At 42.4% G+C, this 27,657-nt stretch overlaps 1 protein-coding gene across 1 annotated transcript in view; it reads left to right on the top strand.

Annotated features, from left to right (window-relative positions):
* Positions 1–491: 491 nt before the first annotated feature.
* The window catches only part of ELAPOR2 (endosome-lysosome associated apoptosis and autophagy regulator family member 2), a 223,755-nt gene continuing 196,589 nt past the window's right edge, over positions 492–27,657 (top strand). Inside the window, exon 1 of the mRNA XM_070369712.1 lies at positions 492–906. Coding sequence (XP_070225813.1) covers positions 718–906 — 189 coding nt within the window. The 5' untranslated portion in view covers positions 492–717. The remainder of the gene's footprint in view (positions 907–27,657) is intronic.

Below are 27,657 nucleotides of genomic sequence, written 5' to 3'. Positions count from 1 at the left end.
CAGGCATTCTCGGGTGCTTAACAGTGTATCAACTTACTTAACCCGCATAACAACCTATGGGTTAGGAATTGTCATTATTCTCGTCAAGTAAGTTAGAATACTGAGTCATAACCTGGATCTAAATTTCATTCCCCTTTTCTTCCCCGCCATTTGATGCTCATCCAAATCACCCCCAAATTCGATCTGACGCCAGCTAGTTGGATTCTTACGAAAGGATGCTCCTGTGGCTCATCTGGGTGTGTTTGTGCGTGACGCGGGAAGTAGGAAGCATTTAAAGACCGGCCGCCGGAAAACAATGTCCCGAGGTCTTGGATTTTACTCTGGCTCTCCCGGGGCGCCCCTCCTGGTGGGCAGAGGGGACCGGGGACGGGAGACACCCCGGCCTCTCTCCCTCTCTACAGTGTAATGAAGCTCCAGCCCTGGGCGACCACGCGGCACCCCAGGACCGGAGGGGTTGGGCCGCAGACCCCGCCTGCTGCACCTGCTCCCGGGCTCCCGCGTCCCCGCCCCGCGTCCCGCCTCCGCGCCGCGCCCGCGCCCCGCGGTCCCTCCCTCCGGCGTGACGGGAGCACGGGCGCCGGCCGCCGGGGCCGCGAGCACAGCGGAGCTGTCAGCTGTGAGCTGAGCGCGCAGCCCTAGCGGCCCGGTAGCAGAACGCGCCCCACCCCGGGAAGCTGCTTTCCAGCCGGCCGGCGGGCCGACCGCAGCGGGAAGGAGATGCTGTTCCTCCGCCCGGGGCCGGCGCGGGGGAGGGGCCGGGGGCGGCCGGCCAGGGCTCCCCACAGCGGACTCTCGCCGCCCTGGAGCCCCGCCTGGATCTGCTGCTGGGCACTCGCCGGCTGCCAGGCGGCCTGGGCTGGGGACTTGCCCTCCACCTCCGGCCGCCCGCCTCCTCCTTGCCTGGAGGTGAGCCGCACCTGCTCTGAAACCTGGAGTTTGCGGGGGGTGGGGGTGGGGGAGAGTGGGGGACGGGAGGTGAGGGATGAGGGTCGTGCCCATTTACTGCTCTCTGCTGTCACCTCTTTCCTTCCTGAGAGGACCGGGCTTTTCGTTTGTTTGCAGGGATGAAGTTGCCCGCCCCGAGAAGCTGGCCGAGAGAGGATGTGTGGCTTTGCTGGCTTTGAGGGGATGCTTTCTGCACTCCTGTGTTTTGAGGGTTCTGAAGGACTTTGCGGCGCTTTTCTGGAGTGCCAGGCTTGAGGACCTGGGGCCGAGGGGAGTTTTCACCAAGGGCAGGGGACCGGGGAAGCCCTGCCAGTGGGGTTTGGAGAGCCGGCACTGCCGCCGAGGGCTTCCAGCTCCCCCTTCGCCACTCCCCAGTGTGTACAAACCCTTTCCTTTGCACTCAGCGTCCTGATAAGGCCCCGGGGACTTGCCAAGCCAGTGTGTGGTGTCGCTTGGCATCCTTTTGGCAAAACATGGACGTGAATTAGGAAGAAAAAGAATGTGTACTTAGGGAAGAGGTGGGTTGGTGATCTAGAAAATTAGAAAAGACAGAGTTAATGTACTCCTTTTGGGAGATGTTCATCAGCTGGCTGAAGCACTACTACTGTGTATTTTGAAGTTTGAGATTATCGTTGATATACAGCCAGGAAAGATAAATAGGAGTGATGAGATTTTTTTCCCCTGCTTTTGGGAGAACTGTACTTAATAATGCCAAAAATGTACAGGGGATGTCATTGGTAGCTGTACTGGGTGTTTATCTTCCCCTTTAGTGTTCCAGAAAGTCCATCCTCTTAATGAAAATCAATGAGGGGAAGGAAGCAACATTTCTGACCTACTTTGAGTGATTATGTTGAGGAGGATGTGAGCAGTGAATACTGTTTTAGGAAGATTGCTAGGAATCAGGGTGATGGGTCATTTTATTTTAATGTAGCAAAAATGGGTTAGTTAATATCCCCTCTGGGAAGCAAGACCAGACCTTGTTCCTTTGTGTCACTTTTGAATTTTACCCAGGCTCGAATTATAGAATATCTGCATTCTAGACCTCATCCATCATCCATATATTTCACCTTCCTCTCCCACAGTCTCAGTCCTAGGACAGACTGAAATGAAAGAGATTCAGATCAAAGGCATGTATACCAGCACACAGTAGTGTTATAATTGGGGAAATCAGGGCAAGAGCTCAGCGAACAGCTGTGTTTAATTTCAGAGTTTATTAGGATAATTAGTTGTTTAATCTGTGTTCTGTCACCTGGGAATAGTCCATTCTTCCAGGCTTCCAGAAAAAGCCCACTTCTTGGTCATCTTCAGATTGAGTAGTTGTAACAGGACAAACTGAAAACCTTGCCTCCAGCCCCTAGTCCCAATTATGCAAAACATTTTTTTTTCCTTAAGTGAAAAGTCAGATTCTTGTAAAATTAATTCTTAGTGATGGAGGCTTTACTTGAAACAGGTGAAAGTGAGGGCTAGTGAGGGGGTGGTGGCCACTAGAGCTAGACCGATCCTTTAGGTGAGCACATGTTCTGTCCATGCAGACCCGGACAGAATGGAGTTTGCACCCTGAGACAGATATAGTGAAACCAGAGGCAGGGGGTTGACTGAAGGTCCCAGAAGGCTGTGTTCAGTTAATTATAGTGAGTTTACAAATTTCACTTGACTCAGTTCCTTGATGTTTCAAGTTCGAATTGATGGGAATAAATAAAATGATAGGAGGATGCTCCTGAACATGCCTGTGGCTTGTGTTTTTAGAAATGGTGACGCGCAGATCCAGTTATGTTCTGATGACTGACGAACAGTTAGTAGATGTTTAACTGGGAGTTAGGGGTTCCTTTGGCCGGGCCAGGGGGCTGAATCTGCTCTTTGGCCTCTGGTCTAACCCACTGAGCTAATTTATAGAATTGATTATTGTTTCTCTCTAACTTTGTTTTTTTTTTTTTGGCTTTTTTTTTTTTTTAATTTTATTTTATTTTTAAACTTTACAATATTGTGTTAGTTTTGCCAAATATCGAAATGAATCCGCCACAGGTATACACGTGTTCCCCATCTAACTTTGTTTTTAAGAGGAATGTGAGAATGGAGGAGTTTTTCAGGCTTTGAGGGTAAGAGTTGGCTGGTGCTTATGTGTGGGAAGGGGCCTTCCTGTGAGATAACAGCTATGGAATGTGGGCCAAACTCTTATAAATAAAGATGTAACACTAAAAAGTAACTTTTTGTGTCCACGCCTGCCTGTTAATCCCTTTCCACTCTTTATTAACAGAAAAGGAATGCCCCACATAAGGGATAGCACCATGTGGTGGGGAGGACAGTGAGAGCCCTGAAAGTGAGGGAGGGGCATGAGGCTGGAAACTAAAGCCGGCTCTTAATGACAAGGAGAGGATGTCGAAGGGAAAATCTGCAGGTAATTCTAAACCTCATGGCCGCCAGTACTTTCAGCCTCATCCTCATTTATCAGTATTTTTATAAAAAATCATCGTATTTAACTAAATCACATAGACTCTCATTTTCCTTGCCTAGTTTTGGCAGAGGAGAAGCAGAGAAAGCTGGCCTGGGAAGAATCTTTTTATGATCCCCTGAGTTCGCAAGAGAGTGGCTGGGACACGTGCAAAGTTTCACTTAAGATTCTTTGCAGAGGATTGGACTCTGGGTGAAACTCATACAATACAGCTTCCTTTGTCAAAGTCATTGATTATGGAGCAGAGAAGGGGAGAAAAGTGATTCCTTTGGAATGCTCAGCTGGGGATCCAGTCAGTAGGGTGGACTCACAAGCGCAGACAGAAAGAGGAGACAGTAATAACAGTACAGTCAGTGTGCCAGCAGTTGAAGGACACCAGTAGGATGTGACTTTGATAAATGGCGTTTAAATTAAAACAACAACAACAAAAAACAGTGAGGACTAAACATCAGAAAGTATAGAATTAATTTTCTTCAAGCTATTTAAGGGGGAACTTAAAAGGATAAATATCTTCTAGGTTTCTGGGTATCTGCTTTACATTTGTAAAATGATAGTGATAAAAAGAGATCTGCCTGTCTCAATTGTGAGCATGAATATGAGTTAAAAGTATGAGTTAAAGGAAACTTTATAAATATATGAAAGTTGATGATTGCTAGCTGAGTAGACCTTGATCCTGATGTTTCAGGAAGGGTCTACAGAGAAACTTTAGAGGTTCAGAGAAAATAGTCTTATCCAAGAATTGAATACAATGGAATTTTTGACTCATTAATGGGACTGCCAGAGGAACAAAAAGATAAAAGCCAACAGATGATTCAGAGTTGGAGTAAGGTATTAGAAGAGAGAGTGTATGAGAGAAAAGTGCATAAAAAGAACAGAACTAACTGAATTATGTATGCATTATTTAAATTTGGAAAATTAAATCACAAACTCGCTTGATTCTTACTTCACTGTTCTACATTCCTACATAATATAATTTTTCTGGTTTCTCTGAATCCTGATTGAATCATGACTTTTTGGCCAATGGTTTTTATTCCACCATTACTGAGTTTAAACCGTTACTGTGCCAGGAAAAATGTCAGCTGATGTGAAATTCCAAATTAAAAAAGTAAAATTTAATTGGGTAAGGATGAGTCAGATATGGAAACTAACAATTGCGGTGATTTGTCGCCATGAAAGAAGAAAGGGGCCGTAAATCTAGTGGAAAGGATCAAAAAAGGCCCTGCAGAAGAGGTGAAGGAGTCTGGAAAGATGAGTAGGAGTTTGCCAAGCAAACAAGGGTCAGATGTGAGGTTGGGCTAGTTTGGGGGAAGACATTTTTGATGTAGAGTGCAGATTGAAAATGAGCAGCTCAGAACAGTTCCTCTCTAATCGGATATAACCAGAGTGCTGCATGCTCTGAGGAGCCTGATGAGAGATGAGCCTGAGAGGCAGACAGAAGCTGATCACAGAGGACCTTCCATTCTGCTAAGAAGCTGCTCTTCATTTGGTAGGTGATGGGAAGCCATAGAAGGATTTAAAAATCACGGGTAACAAAATATAGTTTGGCAACAGTATGGAGGTCACATAGGAGTGGGACATAGAAAGAGGTGAGGCCTGCCAGGAGCAGTTGTAAGCGTCCAGGTAAAGGATGACAGAACCTCAATTGAGGAGTAGTTGTGAAGATGGAAAGAGGGAAGGTAGAACTGCCTGTGGGTAGATGTGGAGGGTGAGGGAATGGAAGGTTCTGCTTTGTCTAGAGGCTGGTGCCTCCAGCCTCCATGAGGAGGAGTATGAGGAAGAGGAGATAAGGAGCTTGGTTCTGGAGAGCCAACCTTTCAAGGGTTGGCCTAGGCAGTTAGGTGGCAGGCCCTTTGGCTCAGGCCGTGGTCTAGGCTGGAGTGGAGACATGGAGCTCACCTGAATGAAAGGCATGGTTGACACTGCTGGGTTGCATGAGATCATCCAAGGAGTGAGCACAAGAAGTGAAAGATCGAACTTGGGTTTTACTGACGTTAAAGGGGGCAGAAACTGAGAAGTACCCAAAGGAAACAGATAAGGAATAGCGGGTTTCAGGGAAACACAATAGTGTGGAATTAGGGCGAAAAGGAGAAGTGCCTTTGATGAAGGAGGGGGTTGGTTGTAGTGTCAGTGGTCCAAAGAAATTCAAATAAGATGAGACCCGAAAAGAGAAGTTTAAATTTGACGGTTAGCTCACTGGTGCTCTTGCCCGAGTGGTTCCTGTGGAGTGGTGGGATGGTACCAACTGGCAGGTGGGGAGGTAGTGATGGCATGTATGCATGCTAAGTTGCTTCTGTGGTGTCTGACTCTCTACGGACTATACCCCACCAGGCTCCTCTGTCCATGGGATTCTCTAGGCAAGAATACTGGAGTGGGTTGCCATGCCCTCCTCCAGGGGATCTTCCTGACCCAGGGATCAAAGCTGCATTTCTGATGATTACTTTCATTGGCAGGGGGGTTCTTTACCACTGGCGCCACCTGGGAAGCCCTATAGCGATGGAGTGGAGTTTTATCATTATAGTATTCTAAGATTTGCTAAGAAATTGGGTCATTCATGTCAGAAGTCAGAAGACTTGTAAATGGTCCTGTTTTCTGTTTGAGACTTTGATGGGAATAGTTGAGAAATAACCTTTAACCTTTCTGTAGGAAGTCTCTGAAGGTCATGGGCTGTGGGTTAAGGGCCTAGGGAGTGTAAAGCCACACTGTCACTGAAGAAGTTAGGACTTGGCTTCTGTTTTCAAGCAGTGAACATAGTTAATCTTGCGTGCTATGCTTGTGAAGGTGAATTTTCCATTTCAAGTTCTTATGCTCAGAACCATTTCTCATGTTTTAGGCAAATGTGAGCAAGTATTCACACCATCAATATTTACAATGTAAAACCAAGAGTTGACAGATCTGTGAAGTGTCATATTTTAGCACAAGGGATAGAAATAGCAGAGCATAGTATAGAGTGGCACGTTTTCCTATCAGAGTGTATTCTTTAGCAGTGCCTTGGATCCTAGAATAATTCTTGCTTATGGCAAAAAAAAGTTAAATTTTGGTGGTCGTCTCCTTCTCCCTGAAGAAAGTGTTAGTCGCTCAGTTGTGTCTGTCTCTTTGAGACCCCATGAGCTGTAGCCCACCAGGCTCCTCTGTCTATGGGATTCTTCAGACAAGAATACTGGAGTGGGTTGCCATTTCCTTCTCCAGGGGATCTTCTCAACCCAGGGATCAAACCTGGGTCTCATGCATTGCAGATTCTTTATCATCTGAGCCACTGGGGAAGCGCCCCCCTGAAGAAACCAAGGATAATTCTTATCCCTTTTTGCCTTTCTTAATTGAAGTTATATGTAATATTTCAACATTAAACACATTTATTATGTACTCATGTACCAGGTACTAGCAGTAAAATGTTGAATAAGATGTGTGGTCTTCCCCATGTTGAGCTTTATAATCTCATGTGGGCAGACTCAAAGCAACACCGTATATCAGGTAATTACATTTGTCATAAGTTGTGATGGGAACTGTGTGCAGTGGGTATACATAGCCTTTTTAGTCTGGTTGGAGTGGGAGGGATTCCCCAAAAAAGAGATTTTTAAGCTGAGACCCACAGCATGAGTACGAGGCTGTGGGTGGTGATGATAGGGCATCTCATCCAGAGGAAACCATTTACTCCTGGATCAGTTCCTATGACCTGCTTCCCAGTGGCCCAGGTGGTGAGGAATTCGCCTGCCAAGCAGGAGATGCAGGTTGGATCCCTGGGTCAGGAAGATCCCCTGGAGAAGGAAATGGAAAACCTCTCCAGTAGTCTTGCCTGGGAAATCCCAGGGATTTAGGAATCTGGTGGGCTGCAGTTCATGGGATCACAAGAGCCAGACTCGACTTCGCAACTAAACCACCACCATGTCTAACCCTTCCTAGAGTACTAAACACAGACAGACTTTTCACTGTTCCAGCCTGTTGCTTGCTCTGGGGCATCCATACCCTGTTCTACAAAATCTTCACACACACAGACCTATCCTGCAAGGCTGGGTGAGTTGTACCCAGCCGTGGGGCCACATAAGAGTGGGAGTCCATGCAGTGATCAGGGTGCCCAGCCAGCTGCCCTGACGCAGGTCTGTATCCATCCAGAGGAAAGAGGGCCTTTGTCTGCGTCATATGCCCAGAGCCGGTTCCATTTTCTGAGTCACTCAGAGGTGCATGAATGCCTTACCAGAGGCTCTGAACACCTGCCCCTCCAACCCACCCAACATGAGATAGACTCATTAGGGCAGGCATTTCATCCTATTCAGCAAATGGTGATTAACTGTCTTCTTGTTTAAGGCACTTTAGGGGTTTTAGAAATGAGTAAGGTACAGGTCCTCTTCTCTGGGGGCACTAATCACTGCCTTGAAAATATTATAGAGTGAGTGACTTCCACTCTTTTCAGCTATAAAAAGGAATTGATCTTTATAACACATTTAATCCTAATTGACACCTTCTCTTAATTGTACCAGATTTAAGACTCTGAAACAAAAGCCCAGGGATCAGAATATATTGAAGTTTATTCTCAAGTCAATTTACAGCTCTGGAATTCAGGATGTTATTTAACCTATTTAAAACTTCACTTTTATTAGGTTCTTTCCCCTTAGTCCATGGCTCTCAAAATGTGATCCTAACACTAGGACTGTCAATATTCCCCAGGCACTTGTTAGAAATACAGGTTATTGGATCCTGCACACACCCTCCTGAATCAGAAACTCTGAGTTTGAGGCCCAGCAATCTGTCACAACCAGCCCTGTACAGGATTATGAGGCAGGCTAAAGGTGGAGACCACTGCCCTAGGTATAAAGTGAGGGATACAGTTTAATTGTCTGAAACCCAGGGACCTGTTTTGTTGTTAGAATTTCTTCAACTGTAACTCTTGCTAACTTCCTGCTTCTGCAGGGCATCTTTGTTACTGTTGTTTAGTTGCTAAATTGTGCCTACTCTCTGCAACCCCATGGATGGTAGCACGCCAGACTCCTCAGTCTTTGGGATTTTTCAGGCAAGAGTACTGGAGTAGGTAACCATTTCCTTTTCCAGGGGATCTTCCTGATCAGGGATCAAACTTGTGTCCCCTCCATTGGCAGGCAGATTCTTTACCACTGAGTCACCAGGGAGGCCCACTTAGGGATATCTAGCATTAATGTTTCAGCACACTTCCTACCTATATATTTTCTTTTCCTTTTTAGCTATAAGTGAGTGCATAGTTTATGTAGATATTGTATCTTTTTCTCTCTTATTTAAGCATTTCCCAATGATATTAATGTTTGTTTATAGGTATTTTTTGTAATACTTATAAAATATTTTAATATATGATATATTGCAAAATATAGCATCATTTGAGTATCTGCCATTGTCTACTTATGAGCCTTTTACTTCAGCCTTTCATTGAAAATGCCCTTTCCCAGGTCCACAATGACCTCCTCTTTGCTATAATAAGTTCAGCGGTCATTCCTTAGCTTTCCCTGCCTTATTATATCACTGGACCAAGCTGCATGCTCTGTCACCACTGAAACGCCTACTTGGCTTCAGGCATCCCGCGCTTCTGGTTTTTTCTTATTCCACTCCAACCCTTCTCAGTCTTTGCCAGTTCTTCCTCATGTCCCTGATTTCTTTACGTTGGGACTTTCCTGCTTCAACCCTTAACCCCCTTATTTTTTCTGTCACCCTGCCTCCTCACACTCTGGGTGATGTCATACAGTTTTTTGGTTTTAAATGCCATATGCCAATGGACCTCTCTCAGTTCCCATCTCCTGCGTGGCCATCTTGTGGCTTCGTGACAAGCACAGCCTGGATGCCTCTGCTTGGGTAAGTGCCTCAAACCTGACGTGTCTGAAACTGAGCCCCTGCTCTTGCCCGCTCCAGCTCCTGCGTGGGCTTCCCCAGGTTTTGACTGGCAAGTCCTCCCTTTCAGTGACTCAGGCCTCAACATCTGGAGTCTCCCCTGACTTCTTGTCCTCCCATGTCTCACATCCAATCCATTGGCAAACTCTCGGGCTCTGCTTCTGAAGAGCCAGAGTCCGAGCTTCTCACCCCTTGGCCTGCTGGACCACACCACCAGAGGACCTCGCCTGGATGATGGCTGTTGTTTCCCATCTTGAGGTCCAGTTTGATCTCAGCAGAGCAGTCAAGAGATCCCATTAAAACATGTGTTATCTTTTGCTCAGAGCTCTTCTCAGGCTTCATTCAGAATCAGAGATCTGATGGTGGCTTGCAGGGCCCAACATGATCTGGCCTCCGTTAAGCCTGTCATGTCATCTTACTATTCTCCCCATTCTTCATTCAACTTCAGCCTCCCCGTTCTCTTTGCTTTTTGCAGAACGTGTTGTGGAAGCTTTTCTCAGGGCTTCTGCCCTGGTTCTTCCTTTGCTTGCAGCTCTCTTCTCAGGTATCTGCTTGTCTTTCTCCCTCATGTCCTTGAGGTTTCTACTCAGTTGTCATCTTCTCAGTCAGGCCTTCCCTGGTCCCCTACTTAAACTTGCAGCCATCTCTCTATCCCCATTTCATGCTTTTATTTTTCTCCGTATCACTTTTCAGCATCCATCATAATATACATTTAAATTATTTAGTGTTTATGACCCCACTCTTAGTAACTATAAGTTCCATAAAGACAAGGCAATCCCTCCCTCCATCCCTTTCTTCCTACTTCTTTTCAAAGATAAGCTACTGCACTCCAGTATTCTTGCCTGGAGAATTCCATGGATAGAGGAGCCTGGCAGACTACAGTCCATAGAGTTGCAAAGAGTTAGACACGAATTAGTAACTGGACACACACATACTGTATCCTTAGCACCTCAAACAGTGCCTAGCACTGTGTCAAACAAATGAGTAAATTTAATTTTGATTGTTTTTAATTCTTTGTAGTATGAAAATACATAAACAACAATATAAAGAACAACACAAACCACTGAATTCCTGATTATTGAAGATATTATCAAATTGCCTCAGAAATCTTAGATTGAAGGATGTGAACTATACTGTACTAAACAATAGTGAAAAGTGTTATTGACTTATTATTTTTTAATGGAAGTATAGTTGATTTACAGGGTCATGTTACTTTCAGGTGTATAGCACAATGATTCAGCTATATATTGATATATTCTTTTCAGATTCTTTTCCCTTATAAGTTGTTACAAAATATTTAGTATAGTTCGCTGTGCTATAAGTTGGTCTTTGTCGGTTATCTGTTTTATTATAGTAGTGTGTGGGCTTCCCTGGTGGCTCAGACAGTAAATAATCCGCCTGCAATGCAGGAGACTTGGGTTCAATCCCTGAGTTAGGAGGATCCCCTGGAGGAGGACATGGCAACCCACTCCAGTGTCCTTGCCTGGAGAATCCCCCTGGACAGAGGAGCCTGGCCCGCCACTGTCTGTGGGGTCACAGAGAGACGGACGTGACTGAGCAGCTAAGCTTGCATAGTAGTGTGTGTGTGTTAATCCCAACTCCCCAGTTCATCCTTCCTCTCCCCTTACACCTTCGGTAACCATACGTTTTCTTTGCCTGTGAAAAATTATTAATATTAATTTGATGGTGGAAAAAGTTGTCTCACTGACGTAATTTGCATTTCTTTAATCACTGTTGATGGTCAGTATTTTTTATGTGACTTAGCTTTTTGTATTTCACTTTTTGTGGAACTTCTGTTTAGGTGTTTTCACTTACTGTTTTCTTACGTATATGGTGCTCTTAAAATGTACTAAGGATACCATATATACAGTACTTTGGAAATATATTTCCTTACATTTTTTTCCTGTCTACATGCTTTGAGATAATATAAAATCCAAAGAAAGTAATTATTCAGATAAGAAGTATGTATATGGAATTGCTTCCCTTAACATATAGCATAGGAATAAATTCTAATTAAAAAATCTAATGTTTGATACATAATACTGTATTAAATTCCTACATTATATGAAATCTTTCATGTGACTGACTGAGAAAAATCCTGAAACAACTGCAGAGTGACCAAGCATTCTTGAGTTTCGATTGACAGTCTTTATTCTAAGAGTGTTCTTTTGAAATTTCAAGACCACCCTACTTCATTCCCTGCTTATTCTTTTTCCGTGGCCATTCATGTGTTTATTTGTTCATTTGACATTTAATGCGTTCAGACCATGTATTTCTCTCATCAGTGAACTAATAATATGGAAGTCTATGATTAGAGATGGGTTAAGTGCTGTGATGAAGTTGTGTAGAGTTTTATAGAAGCAGAGATGGGGGACTAAATCACACTAAGGAGTCCTGGTCTCAGAGAAGGTGCTTTCTGAGCTGTTTTGAAAGATTTCTGCAAGTGCTTTATAGTATGCACGGAGGCCAGCCTATCTTATTAGCCAAAGTAAACCGATTGTGTGACCACACAGAGGAGTTGAATCACACGACCACTTCACGGGCCGGAGTAAAGGCGTATGAGTGACAGTGGCCAGAGGGAACTAGATGATGAGGAAGATGGGGCCTGAGGTTTTTGTGAGAAAAACTTTGCGGAATCATTGACATCAGATTAGACAGATTATTTTGTTTGTGAGTGGAGGAATATAAAAGGGGGTAATATTGGAGGCAGGAAGTTCAGTTAGGAAGCTCTCACCTCTCCCATGAGGAGGAAAAAAAAAGTCAGAGCTAAGCAAGTGGTCAAAGGGGGAGGCTAGGAGATGGATTTGACAGCTGAGTGATCAATTTCAGTCTACGATAACTTCTAGGGGTTTTGCCTTGGGCTACTTGGTAGACACTCTACCTTTCATTGAGATTGAAAATGTAAGAGGTGAATAGGGCTGCTGGGAGAAAGAGGATGAGTTCATTATTGGCATCCTCAGTTTAAAGTGCCCGAGGGACAGCCAAGCAGTGCTCTCCCAGAGACAGCTGAATGTTTGCGAGTGCATCCGAGAGGCGACTTGGGAGCCAGGGGGCACATAGTAAGAGGTGATTGAAGCCAGTGGTGGTGATGAGGTCACCTAGGCTGTGAGCACCATGTGTTGAGGGCGGTGCTCAGGGAAACACCAGCATTTAGAGGCAAGCAGGGGAAGAAGCGATTGAGAATGAGACTGAAAAAGCACAGAAGCTGACTGAGGGTCAAAGGGTTAGGTGACCAGTCGATCTGCAGTATGATACAGGCGCATGATTCTTGATGTTTGGCTAGACGTTTGAAATATCATATCCCTGTGGACAAGATGCAGAAAGAAAGAAAGAAAAGAAAGTGAAGTCGCTCAGTCGTGTCCGACTCTTTGCGACCCCATGGACTGTAGCCTATCAGGCTCCTCCGTCCATGGGATTTTCCAGGCAAGAGTGCTGGAGTGGATTGCCATTTCCTTCTCCAGGGGATCTTCCTGACCCAGGAATCGAACCCAGGTCTCCCGCATTGCAGGCAGACGCTTTACTGTCTGAACCAATGCAGAAGTATATGCTGAATGATAGTATATCTAGGAAGAGTCTTGGATACATGAACAAATGTACCCTGAGGTTATTAATTCAAGGATTTAATGATAAACTGGAGGAAGGTTTCTAATGTAATAACCTTTGGTCTTAGTCTCTGGTCTCTGTCCTGTTACTGTTCTACTTTGACTGTTGAAACAGTAGTTTGGTTTTGAGAAGGCTTAACCAAAATTTGTAAAGTCAGAAAGCTGAGAAAGATGCCTAATGAGTTGGAAAACAGAATTGGGATTCAGATGATTGCAAAAGGCTAGAGTAATGGGCAAGCATAATTGTTTTAAATGTGGACTGTCCTTTTTGGTTCTGAAATTTAGATATTCAAGTATAAGATGAGGAATTCTTGCTTTAAAGTGCTTTTGAAGCCACAAATGTCATGCGGCTGCCAAAAGCAGTGATGGGCAGGCAGAAGGATTCTTTGGTTCTACTAATATAGGCAGAGTGCTTGGCTCATAGAAAGTGGACATTTAACAGGTCAGTAATACAACTTATGTGGCTTCCCAGATAGCTCAGTTGGTAAAAAATCTGCCTGCAATGCAGGAGACCTCGGTTCGATTCTTGGGTTGGGAAGATCCCCTGGAGAAGGGATAGGCTACCCACTCCAGTGTTCTTGGGCTTCTCTTATGGCTCAGCTGGTAAAGAATGCGCCTGCAATGTGGGAGACCTGGGTTCGATCCCTGGTTTGAGAAGATCTCCTGGAGAAGAGAAAGGCTACCCACTCCAGAATACTGGCCTGGAGAATTCCACGGACTATATAGTCCATGGAGTTGCAAAGAGTTGGACACCACTGAATGACTTTCACTTAGGGTTTCCCTGATAGCTCAGTTGGTAAAGAATCTGCTTGCAATGCGGGAGACCTGGGTTGGATCGCTGGGTTGGGAAGATCCCTTGGAGAAGGGAAAGGTTACCCACTCCAGTATTCTGGCCTGGAGAATTCCATGGAATTGCAAAGTTGGACACGACTGAGCGACTTTCACTTCACTTTCAATACAACTTAGATGCAATATTTGAAGAGGGACATTGGAGTAGGGTGATGTTAGTTTAAGGTGTAAATTAGGAAGATGAACTATTTGGAGAGTGTCTCCAAATACTTGATGATGGGTCAAAGGAGCTGAGGCTGTTTAGCTTGAAGAAGACTTAAGGGGACCATAGTAGTAAGCCTCAAGTAACAGTCAGTGCAGTCACGCATAAGAGGTATTGGTGTAATGCTCACTTAGAGGACAAGATTAGGCTTAGTGCTGATAGAAGAATGCACAATTTAATTCATCCAAGAAGATGTTTGATATCTATAGAACCATGTGCTGCTACTTTTAACTCTGAAAGTTGCAGAGTTTTTTTGTTTTTGTTTTTGTTTTTTTTTAGGACAGACTGTTGTCTTGGGTCACGTCTGTGTGGAACCATGAATTCTGGTTTACTGCACTGCATCTATGTTACTGTGGGCTTTACTGGTGGCTTAGGAGGTTAAGAATCCTCCTGCAATGCAGGAGACATGAGTTCCATCCCTGGGTTGGGAAGATCTCCTGGAGAAGGAAGTGGCAACCCACTCCAGTGTTCTTGCCTGGGAAATCCCATGGACAGAAGAGCCTAGCTGGCTACAGTCCATGGTGTAGCAAAAGGTTGGACAGTACTGAGTGACTAACACTTAGATTCAGTTCAGTTCAGTCACTTAGTCATGTCCGACTCTGCGATCCCATGGACTGCAGCACACCAGGCCTCCTTGTCCATCACCAACTCCTGGAGCTGGCTCAAACTCGTCCATTGAGTCGGTGATGCCATCCAACCATCTCATCCTCTGTTGTCTCTTCCTCCTCCTGCCTTCAATCTTTCCCAGCATCAGAGTCTTTTCAAATGAGTCAGTTCTTGTATCAGGTGGTCAAAGTATCAGAGTTTTAGCTTCAGCATCAGTCCTTCCAATGAATATTCAGGACTGATTTCCTTTAGGATGGACTGGTTGGATCTCCTTGCAGTCCAAGGGATTCTCAGGAGTCTTCTCCAACACCAGATTTTAAAAGTATCAATTCTTCGGTGCTCAGCTTTCTTTACAGTCCAACTCTGACATCCATACATGACTGCTGGAAAAACCATAGCTTTGACTAGATGGACGTTTGTTGGCAAAGTAATGTCTCTGCTTTTTAATATGCTGTCTAGATTTGTCATACCTTTTCTTCCAAGGAGGAAGCATCTTTTAATATCATGGCTGCAGTCTGTGGTAGATTTAAGGGGCAGTTCAATGAATGTGTGTGCATTGCTACTGTAACAAATGAGAAGATAAATCTTTCTCCTTGGTGGTTTAATCTTAGGACACATTCTTTCTTAATCTTTCATCCTTAGCAGTGTATTCTAATATTGCTACATTGTAAACATAAAGCAATGCCCTTTGGTGTTTAATCTAACACCTTAAAGTTGAGAACAGGAAGAACTGGCCATTTGAAATATAAGTTTACCCCTGACTTCTATGTGATAATTCTTGGGCATATCAGTAATGCATACTAGGAGAAAATTTAAGCCAAAATAATCAGTTGATGCTTAAGTAGATCTGAACTTGGTATGCTAGAAAGTGCTTCACTATCTAAATAGCAGGTAAATGCTAACACCACTTGCTTTAACATTTTTTTTATGGTTTCACATTTCCCATTTGACCTTTTTAAAATTAAAAGCAGTGTATGTATAACATTTTAGAAAAGTGAAGTAATAAAACCATCCTTAATCCCACCAAATAAGCACACCACTCTGAAAATTTTAGCATTTGTAATAGGAATAACACATATTTCTCTGCATGTATTTCCTTATGAATTTACATGTATGTTGACAAAATGGGAATAGTCTGTACATACAGTTGGTGATCTTTTTTTTTTTTGCATTTAATAATATGCTGTGAATTTACTGCCACATTTTAATTCAACTAAAATTTTATTCAGTGCTGTTGTCAGGTAAATCTTTGACTTTATTCTTTGAAAAGCCAGTTTTCACAAATAATATTTGAACAATCCATAATCCATCCTTTCTCCATTGATTTGTTTTCTATGCCAAATAGGCATATATATTCTTTATAATCTATTGTTTTATGTATAACATATGAGGCATATTATATAAGCACACAAACATTTATTTGATTCCTTTTGGGCTACTTTATATCTGTTGGATATTTTTGTACCAAGATTGCTCACAGAGATTTATAATACAATTTTATATAACATTTTTCGCTTTTCTTTCAGGTTTCTCAACTGTTCTTACTCCATTTAGTCTTCCAGTTCAATTTCAGAATACTTCTGAAAATTAAAAAAAAAATTCTCCCTGGAATTTTCTCTTGGATTCTGTTGAATTTCTTCATTTATTTGGGAAGAAAAAGTCATCTTTACAGAATTATCTTCATATTTGAGGGCAGAATCTGCTTCAGTGTTTGGAGCATTCTGTATTTTTCACCTGTACAGTCCTTGTATATCTGTTTTGTGTTACTATTTTCTGTGGCTGTTTCCCCTACCATTTTATCTTTTGATTTTTCCCTGATATATTGAAAAGCTAGTGTGTTTTGAAAATTAATTGTGTATCTAGTTTCTTACAGAGCAGTCTTGGTAATTCTAATATTTTGTCAGTTAATTATCTTCAATTTTCTTGGTAACAGTACCATTTATTGAGTAATTAAGTGTGTAAACACTTATATTAACAGCAATCCTCACAGCAGTCCATCCCTCTGCTTTTAGAGATGAAGAAACTGGAGGTGAAGGGCAATTAATACCTTGAAGAAGATGACAAAACTAGTGAGCCATGAGGCTGGGATGTATTTGTCTCCAGAGACCTCACTGAACCCCACAGACTTATACTCTGCCTACCCAGGAGGCTGGTCTATACTTATAGCTCACGATAGCTGCTTCCAGGAGGCTACATACTGAATTGTATTAAAGGACACTGAGCAGCTACTTATAGATTTTTTGTCTTTTAGTCAGTCATTGTCATTATTCTGTTTTCTCAAGGTAGTAATTGTCTTTTCCTCTGTTTCAGAAGTCCGTCATCCCCTCCAAGGCAGATATTAGTGTTGCACATGTCTTCACTGGGGGAGCTCCCTGTGCCACTCTCTGGGTCTCACCCTTGCACAGCTGGGTGCACAGTGGGTGGCCTCTGGTCCTCTTGCCTCGGGATGAGGGTTCTGTGCAGTGTCCCTGGGCCAGCTCCTGCTGTCAGACAAACTTTCTTTCTATGCTGTGCTGATCAACCGAGGGGATCTCATTCTGCTATACGAGATTCTCAATTAGAAAAATGTTTTTAGAATTTTGAAGTAGCAGAGCTGTCTGTAGTATTTCCATAGCAAGCAGCACATGGCAGGCACTGGACCTTGAGTATGTCTCGCTACTGTCTTCATCTGTGTGTACTGAGAATAAAGAATGGAGATGAAATCGGGGGTGAGGCATATTGTTCTGATGATATCTTCAACCACAAATAAAAGGCTCAACTCGGTTGTAAAAACAGTATATACCGAAGACGATTGAGAAGAAAAATCAATGGACCACTGTTCTATCATTTTACCACAACTATTTAAATGTTTTTATTCCTCTTTTTTTAAAGACTTGTGTCAGAGTTATATGAGTCAGACATTGTTCTAAGTGTTTAGGCATATTCATGCATTTAAAAATAATCATCTTTTATTAGTCTGTTCATTGTTCATATGTAAATGATACTGCTTTAAAGTGTTATTCAGATATTTTATGAGAAGATTGAACAACTGCCTCAAACTTTTAAAAAAATTTATTGAAGGTTAATTGAAGTACACTAAATGACAGACATTGGAAGTATACAGTTTGGTCAGTTTTGACATATATGTACACTCATGAAACTGTCAGTATAATCAAGATAGCCATTTCCTATAGCCCCAAAGGCTTCCTGCTTCCACTTTGTAATCCAGCCCTTCCTCTGCCCTGTCCCCAGGCAGCCACTGATTTGCTTTCAGTCACTGCAGATTCACATGCTTTTTCTAGATTTTATAAAGGGAATCATAGAAGCATGTACTTTTTTTTTTTTTTTTGATCTGGCTCTTTTTCACTCATAATGATTCTGAGATTGATTCCCACTGTGGTGAGTATCAATAGCTTGTCCTTTTTTATTGCTGAGTAGCATTCCATCCTATGACTCTGCCACATATGCCCATCTATTTTTAACATGACATAGTTCTAATCATAGCACTTGATATTGTCAAGCTCTGGTATAATAATGTAATCTATGAATATCAAGAACTCATTAGTGAGGACTCCAAATAGGTTGTTTATAAAGTGCAGCAGCAGCAGCAGCCTGAAATGTAAATGTGAGCACTCAGGGACTTTCAGCTTCCTGAGATATTCTGGGAGTTAATTTAGTTTTCTGTTTTACTCAGTGCTTAGCGCTATTTCAGACAAATCTTGATTTTCGGGGAGAGCTAATCATTGAGTTAGATCAGCTTGTTGGAACTGCTTCCACTTGCCTGCCTGTCTGCCTATAGATCATTTCACGGTCAGTTAACTGAATGCATGTCTCTCAGAGTGCAGGTGAAAAAGGTGGATCTTCCACCACTCATTCGGAGGCTAAAATAAGGACTTTTACTTATTTATTTTTCACTCATGGTGATGAGCATTTGTGGACCATCTGGATAGTGAGAGAAGTCTTTGTGTTCATTTGGAAGGATAATTCAATATATGGATTACGAGTTGAAATGTTATTTATTTATTTAGTTACTTTCCACAAGGGGCACCTGAGCTCCTTACGAGGTCAACAGACTCAACAGCAGTCCTTGGAATTATATTTCTGTAAGCATAAATCTAGCAAGGTAGCTAAGTTTCACTGTATTTGTGTGTGTGTGTGTGTGTGTGTGTGTGTGTGTGTAATTTTGGTTGACTCACATGTTTGTGTTGAGAATAAGGTAAGAATTCTTTTAGAGTAATAGTGGCTCTGAAAACTGTCTTTTTTTTCCTCCGGAAGGACAAAGGTACTGACATGAGCGATGACCGTGAGACAGGCTACCTTGTCCCGTGTAGGGTTATTTTCTTTGTGGCAGCAGGTGAGGACTTTGGTAGGACAGAGAATGAATGTGACTCACTTGACTTCCTTGACTGCAAGTTTTGCGTCTCCATGGTGGACACAGAGAAAGGTAGGCTAGTCCTTAACCTGACCTTCTTTTTCAGTTATGACTTGTTTTTGACCTTCCCTTCAAAGCTAGGCTCCTTACCTTTATTTCTTTAATTTCCTACTCTCTATTCAACTCACTGTAGTCTGGCTTTTATCTCAATCATTTCCCTAAATGTCTTGTTATGTAATCATCTCCTAATTACCAGTGGTTTCTTTAATCCTCATCCTACTCTTTTTCTCTGTAGCATTAAACCCTCTTTTCTAGGTTGCTCCTCTCTTGCTTTCTGAGATACTTCTGAAATTTTGTATTACTCTATTGTAGATCCCATTTATTTAGCTAGCTACTCCTCTGTTACTCCTTTGTAAATGCTGGTTATTCCCAGGTTTTTGCATTTGATCTTTCTCTTTTTACACTGTTCTTGCCATCTTTCAATGATCTTACCCATATTTTACTTTATAATCCTTATTTTCTTTAGAAGTAATACATTCTTACTATAAACAATTTGAGTGTTTTGAACAAGAAAAAAGATACCTGTAGTCCCACTATGGAGAACCAGTGTTAATATTTTTCATCCAACTGCCTGTCTTACCTACAACCTTTGTTTAAATGACTCTTTATTTTTTTTTTTTGCCTCTTGGGAAATTTAAATTTTATTTTATTTTTAAACTTTACACTCTTCACCGCCCCGCCTCGGCCCGCCGCGGCCCGGTACCAGCGTGTGGTCCCGCCAACGGAGCCGTCCGTGCCTCGTGCTCCCAGGACTGCGGTGCTGCGCGCTCGTGGTGCGTGGCACACACACACACACACACACACACAAAAAAAACTTTACATAATTGTATTAGTTTTGCCAAATATCAAAATGAATAAATCCAACCTTCAGTGCTTGATTCTCCATCAAGTTCCAAAAGCACATTGACAACTCCTTCAGAAATACCTCTGGTAGGATATCCTCAACTATTTAAAATTAAAAACATCTCAAACCAAATTCATTATCTTCCCCTCTACTTGAAACTGGTTTTTCTTCTTGCTTTCATTTTTGATTGGTTGATAGTCATTGACCTGAATTCATTGGTTCTCTTCTCATCTCTAAACTCCAGGTGGATCCAATTAGTCAAAAAAGAATTATTTTAATATCATATAAGGCTCTTTATCATGTGGCCTGAGGTGACCTCTCTTTCTCTTTCTGCCTCTTACTCCCATTTCACCCCTTTTATTCTGTGATCTAACCACAGTTCTCAATTTCCAGAGATTATCACGCACTTCCATTCGTGGATGCTTTGCTCATGGCTATGTCTGAAAAACCATTTCTTCTCAGTACAGCTAACTTTTAATTATTATTCAGAACATGGATTAAATGTCCTTGTTTGTGGCTGAAATATCCACTTCCCAGCAGAGTGAATCTACATGGGCTAAGATTTGTCCTGACCAAAGAAGAAGCCTAAATGCAAGGGCTCAATTATGATTGTTTGAAAATATATGACCATTTATTGTTTGAAAATAAATGAAGACCAGAGACTAGTCTTCAAGTGTGTTTCAAACAGCAGACCTGGGGCTAGTGAGTAGAGTTTATAGTGAGGAACATTTTTCTTTAGACTAAGGAAGAATTGTAACCTTTGAAGATACATCACAGTGAAAAGGACTTTATAGCTCTTTTATAGCTCTTTATCCATAAATGTAAACAAGCAATCACTTTAAATGACGGTTTTTCATGGATCCATTAATTTAATCAACATTGTTAATCACTTTGCCAACCACTGTGCCTGAGGTACACAGATAAAAAAAATCCTTTAAGGAGTTTATAATCTAATGTAGTGGTTCTCAACCTGGCTGCACATGAGAATTACAGACTAATAACATGTTCCTAATTTAGTAGGGCCCACTCAATATGCCAGCAAATATGGAAAACTCAGCAGTGGCAGCAGGACTGGAAAAGGTCAGTTTTCATTCCAATCCCAAAGAAAGGCAATGCCAAAGAATGCTCAAACTACCACACAATTGCACTCATCCTAGTAAAGTAATGCTTAAAATTCTCCAAGTCAGGCTTCAGCAGTACGTGAACCGTGAACTTCCAGATGTTCAAGCTAGTTTTAGAAAAGGCAGAGGAACCAGAGATCAAATTGCCAACATATGCTGGATCATCAAAAAATCAAGAGAGTTCCAGAAAAACATCTATTTCTGCTTTATTCACTATGCCAAAGCCTTTGACTGTGTGGATCACAATAAACTGTGGAAAATTCTGACAGAGATGGGAATACCAGACCACCTGACCTGCCTCTTGAGAAATCTGTATGCAGGTCAGGAAGCAACAGTTAGAACTGGACATGAAACAACAGACTGGTTCCAAATAGGGAAAAGAGTACATCAGGGCTGTATATTGTTGCCCTGCTTGTTTAACTTCTGTGCAGAGTACATCATGTGAAATGCCAGGCTAGATGAAGCATCAGCTGGAATCAAGATTGCCAGGAGAAATATCAATAACTTCAGATATGCAGTTGATACCACCCTTATGGCAGAAAGTGAAGAGGAACTCAAAAGCCTCTTGATGAAAGTGAAAGTGGAGAGTGAAAAAGTTGGCTTAAAGCTCAACATTCAGAAAACTAAGATCATGGCATCTGGTCTCATCACTTCATGGCAGATAGTTGGGGAAACAATGGAAACAGTGGCTGACTTTATATTACTGGGCTCCAAAATCACTGCAGATGGTGATTGCAGCCATGAAATTAAAAGACGCTTACTCCTTGGAAGGAAAGTTATGACCAACCTAGATAGCATATTCAAAAGCAGAGACATTACTTTGCCAACAAAGGTCCGTCTAGTCAAGGCTATGGTTTTTCCAGTAGTCATGTATGGATGTGAGAGTTGAACTAAAAAGAAAGCTGAGTGCTGAAGAATTGATACTTTCCAACTGTGGTGTTAGAGAAGACTTTTGAGAGTCCCTTGGACTGCAAGAAGATCCAACCAGTCCATCCTAAAGGAGATCAGTCCTAAGTATTCATTGGACGGACTGATGTTGAAGGTGAAACTCCAATACTTTGGCCACCTGATGCAAAGAGCTGATTCATTGGAAAAGACCCTGATGCTGGGAGGGATTGAGGGCAGGAGGAGAAGGGGATCACAGAAGATGAGATGGTTGGATGGCATCATCGACTCGATGGACATGGGTTTGGGTGGACTCTGGGAGTTGGTGATGGACAGGGAGGCCTGGCGTGCTGCGGTTCATGGGGTTGCAAAGAGTTGGACATGACTGAGTGACTGAAGCGAACTTAACTGAGGACAGGGCCCAGGAAATACATTCCAGTGTACAGGTCTAATGTTTATGTTTCAAAGTGTCATTTATATGTCACCTACTCTGGCTGGCCATGTGATGTTCATTCATTCTTTAAACAAATATTTATCCAGCCCTTCTTATGTTTCACTTCATCAATGTGAAAAATAGAGTTTCTCTTCTTACAGAGTTTATAAAATGGTAGAATATAGATATTACACAAATATATGAGAGGTGATAAGTCTAAGAAGAAAAATAAGGGAGATGAGGGAACAGAGGAGTTGTCTGAGAGCTCAGGAAAGATCTGGAATTTGAGCAGGACCTGCATGAAGAGAGGGCTCAGGCCATGTGGACGTCTTGGGAAAGGGCTTCCAGGCACATGGAAGAGGCAGGGCAAAGACCTTGAGATGAGTGTGCCCTTGCCATACTCAAAGGAGAGTGACCCATGGTGGCTGGACTGGAATGAGTGAGGGGGCAAGGCAGGAGATGCAGACATAGAGGGCACAGCTGGATGGGGTGTGGCAGAGGACATGGCACCTTTTAGGGCAGGTTAAAGACTTTGATTTTAAACTTCCACAGATATTACAAAAAGTAATATGATTTATATGTAAAAAGATCAACCTAGCTGCTATGTGGAAAACATGCTCAGTTAGATTATTACAGTAATCTTGTGAGGCATTATAGCAGCTTAGATTAGGGTTTTGGGTGGTGTTATGGGAAACAGTTGGATTCTGGGTATATTTTGTGCACAAAGTATATTTTTATGTATTTGAAAGAGGCAGTAGGCTTTACTAATATCTCCAAAGAAGTGACTTGTAGGTAGAGAAAGAAGAGGTCAAAGACCAAGTGCTAGGGCACCTCTGGAGAGTTCAGAGTGCCCAGGGAGGAAACTAGTGTCCTGGGGGCTAGATAAAGAAACTGCTGAAGGAGGGAAGATGGAGGGACTGAGTTGTTGTCTCTAGTAAGAGGAATGTTGAGAACTGATGCTTGGATTTTGCCAAGTGGAGGCCACTGGTGATCTTGAAAGAGCAGTTTTGATTGACTGATAGAGGTGCTCATTGGTCATCCAGGTTGACTGATGGGAGTGGAGTCAGGAGAGAGTGAGAAGAAAGGCAGCAGATGCAGTGAGAAGGGGCAGCTCTTTTGAGGAACTTAGCTGTTCAGGGGAGAGAAGAGGAAAGGACAGGAGCTGAAGGGGAAGGTGCAGATATTTACTTGCCGAGAGTAATGCTGAACAGACATACTTAAGGTTCTTTCCGGTGGCAAGATTTTGTTCTACGATTAGTGACTCTGGTTTTATTGGATTTTTTTTTAAAAGAATTAAGATGAAGCACACCTTTATTTTTCTATCCTGTTGAACTTAGGACACTTTTTAGTGTCACATGACTGTCCCTTCCTTCTAGCTTGGGGGTGTCTTTTAGTATTAGGCTGCCATAATAAAGTACCACAGACTAGCTGGCTTTAAGAACAGCTATTGATTGTCTCTCAGTTTTGGAGGCTACAAGTCCTAAACCCAGATGTGGGCAGGATTGGTTCCTTCTAGGGAAGGGTCTGTTCCATCCTCTCTCCATGGCTTGCAGGTGGCCATCTCCTCCATAGGTCCATTCACATCTGTCTGCTCTCTTGGCCTCTCTCTGTGCTCTCATTTCTCCTTCTTGTTAGGACATCAGTCATATTGGATTCGGGGCCACCCTAATGACCTCATTTTAATTTGATTATTTTCTATGGGGATTCTATCTCCAAATAAGCTCACATCCTGAGATACTGTGGGTGAGGACTCATTGTAAGAATTTTGTGGGGGGCCATAATACCATTACTCTCTGTAGGCTCATTTCTGAAGATTTACTCTAATAATATTACACATTTTTCTACTGGGTGGTACTTAGGTATAATCATTGGCTACTTAATCTAGTCATTCTGGCAACAGAGGTCACCTAGAGGATTTGGGCCAGGAAGATGGATTTCCTGATGTAAAATGGACACATACTGAATTGGACTTTCCATGAATCATCCTTTTGAAAAGAAATATAAAATGAGTTAGAGAGGTGGTTTTTATTAATACTTTGTATTCACACAAGGTCAGGCTTTATTTAGAATCCTCCTTTCTCTCATGAGTAGAAATGATAGAGTAGAATGAGTATGTCAGCAGATTCAGACTTTGTCTACATGGGGAGACAAGATAAGCCATGGTGCCTTCTCTGAGAAAACACCAACCTGAACTCTGTGTATCATCTCCGTGGTCTTATCAAGATGGCAGCACAGCCTAGCTCTCAATAAAGACCAACATCAGACCCCATCATATATCACCCTTATACAGAGAAGTTGTTTAAGAAGTTTTGTTTGCATTGAGCATCATATAAACTGTCTTTATTTGTATATCTGGGTGTATGATCTATTGAAGTGTTTCCAGCAAATTTTTGGCTATCCTGTTCTCTCAAAAGAGTTGCTTCTCTTCTAGCATCAGGCTTTTTTGGAATACATGCCATTAAGATAGCCTCATAAAACAGTCTGTGACTCTAAAGGATTTCATTTGGAAACTGTTAAAATGCACCCATAACTAATGATTGAAGTTGTCAGTACATGGGCCCATGAGCTCTAAATTATCAGTGCAACAAGGGAGAATTGTAAATTTAATTGACAAATAGCAATTTGTGTGTGTGTGTGTGAGCTTATTGCTTCCTTGTAGTATTAAGGCAGAACACAATGCTTTTAAGTGAAGAAAACATCTGTGATGGAAATTAGTGTTAAATAGAATGCTTATTTGGTCATTTTTCAAGCTACATTTTGGCTTGGGAACCTAAACCTGTGGCAGTGTCCTAAGATAGCCACTGAATGAAGCTCTTGGAGATGGAGGTTTAAATAATTACAACTTTTAAAAAATATTGTTTAACTTTAAACACTACAAAAACCCCAGCTGGAAGAAAGTTAATTTTTCTCTAATGTAAAATAGCAGCAAGCCTCTCCTCAGGGGATGTTCCACAGATTAAGCCTGGCAGGGGTCCCAATATGAACCATACTATAGCAGATGATTTTTTAGGAAGCATGGGTGCAGCAGACCTGGGTATGGCATAAGCCCTCTTGGAGGAGGTCGCCATTAACTCTACCATAGAGCCACCAGAACTTACACAGGACTGGGGAAACAGACTCTTGGAGAGCACAAACAGAACCTTGTGTGTGCCAGGACCAAGGAGAAAGGAGCAGTGACCCCACAAGAGACTGACCCGGACGTGCCTGTGAGTGTCCAAGAGTCTCTGGTGGAGGCGTGGGTCAGTGGTGGCCTGGTGCAGGGTCGGGGGCACTGAGTGCAGCAGCACATGCATGGGGCCTTTTGAAGGAAGCCGCCATTATCTTCATTACCTCCGCCATAGTTTGGCCTCAGGTCAAACAATAGCCCCTCCCATCAACAGAAAATTGGATTAAAGACTGACTGAGCATGGCCACACTCATCAGAACAAGACCCAGTTTCTCCCTCAGTCAGTCGCTTCCATAAGCCTCTTATCCTTATCCTTCAGAGGGCAGACAGAATGAAAACCACAATCACAGAAAACTAACCAAACTGATCACATGAACCACAGCCTTGTCTAACTCAATGAAACTATGAGCCATGAAGTGTAGGGCCACCCAAGATGTATGGGTCTTGATGGAGAGTTCTGACAAAATGTGGTCTACAAGAGAAGGGAATGGAAAACCACTTCAGTATTCTTGCTTTGAGAACTGCATGAACATCATGAAAAGGCAAAAAGATAGGACACTGAAAGATTAACTCCCCAGGTCAGTAGGTGCCCAATATGCTATAGGAATCAGTGGAGAAATAACTCTAGAAAGAGTGAAGAGACAGAGCCAAAGCAAAAACAGCACCCAATTGTGGATGTGACTGGTGATAGAGGTAAAGTCCGATGCTGTAAAGAGCAGTATTGCATAGGAACCTGGAATGTCAGGTCCATGAATGAAGGCAAATTGAAGGTGGTCAAACGAGATGGCAAGAGTGAACATCGACATTTTAGGAATCAGTGAATTAAAATGTCCTGGAATGGGTGAATTTAACTCAGATGACCATTATATCTACTACTGTGGGCAAGAATCCCTTAGAAGAAATGGAGTAGGCATCATAGTAAACAAAAGAGTCTGAAATGTAGTACTTGGATGCAATCTCAAAAATGACAGAATGATCTCTGTTTGTTTCCAAGGCAAACCATTCAATATCTCAGTAATCCAAGTCTATGCCACAACTAGGAATGCTGAAGAAGCTGAAGTTGAATGGTTTGTGAAGACCTACAAGACTGTCTAGAACTAACACCCAAAGAAGATGTCTTTTTCATTATAGGGGACTAGAATGCAAAAGTAGAAAGTCAAGAGATACATGGAGTGATAGGCAAATTCGGCCTTGGAGGACAAAACAAAGCAGGTCAAAGGCTAACAGAGTTTTGCCAAGAGAACGCACTGGTCATAGCAAACATCCTTGTCAAACAACACAAGAGAAGACTCTACACATGTTCACCAATGGTCAACACCAAAATCAGATTGTTTATATTTTTTGCAGCCAAAGATGGAGAAGCTCTATACAGTCAGCAAAAACAAGACCAGGATCTGACTGTGGCTCAGATCATGAACTCCTTATTGCCAAATTCAGACTTAAATTGAAGAAAGTAGGGAAAACCACTAGACCATTCAGGTATGACCTAAATCCAATCCCTTATAATTATACAGTGGAAGTGAGAAATAGATTTAAGGGACTAGATCTGGTAGATGGAGTGCCTAAAGAACTAAGGATAGGGGTTTGTGACATTGTACAGGAGGCAAGGATCAAACCATCCCCAAGAAAAAAATTGGAATTGGAAAAAGGCAAAATGGTTGTCTGAGGAGGCCTTACAAATAGCTGAGAAAAGGAGAGAAGCTAAAGGCAAAGGAGAAAAGGAAAGATATACCCATTAGAAGGCAGAGTTTCAAAGAATAGCAAGGAGAGAGAAGAAAGCCTTCCTCAGTGATCATTGCAAAGAAATAGAGGAAAACGATAGAATGGGAAAGACTAGAGTTCTCTTTAGGAAAATTAGAGATACCAAGGGACCATTTCATGAAAAGATGGGCACAATAAAGGACAGAAATGGTATGGACCTAACAGAAGCAGAAGATATTAAGAGGTGACAAGAATACACAGAAGAACTGTACAAAAAAGATCTTCATGACCCAGATAATCACGATGGTGTAATCATTCATCTAGAGCCAGATATCCTGGAATGTGAAGTCAAGTGGGCCTTAGAAAGCATCACTATGAACAAAGTTAGTGGAGGTGATGGATTTCCAATTGAGCTATTTTAAATCCTAAAAAGATGATGCTGTGAAAGTGGTGCACTCAATATGCCAACAAATTTGGAAAACTCAAAGAAAGACAATGCCAAAGAATGCTCAAACTACCACACAATTGCATTCATCTCACATGCTAGTAAAGTAATGCTAAAAATTCTCCAAGCCAGGCTTCAACAGTATGTGAACCAT

This window comes from Bos mutus, chromosome 4, assembly GCF_027580195.1.
Source record: "Bos mutus isolate GX-2022 chromosome 4, NWIPB_WYAK_1.1, whole genome shotgun sequence".
In the NCBI taxonomy this organism is placed as follows: domain Eukaryota; kingdom Metazoa; phylum Chordata; class Mammalia; order Artiodactyla; family Bovidae; genus Bos; species Bos mutus.
The sequence above is the reverse complement of the archived record's forward strand: the minus strand, read 5'-3'. Positions and strand labels throughout refer to the sequence as shown.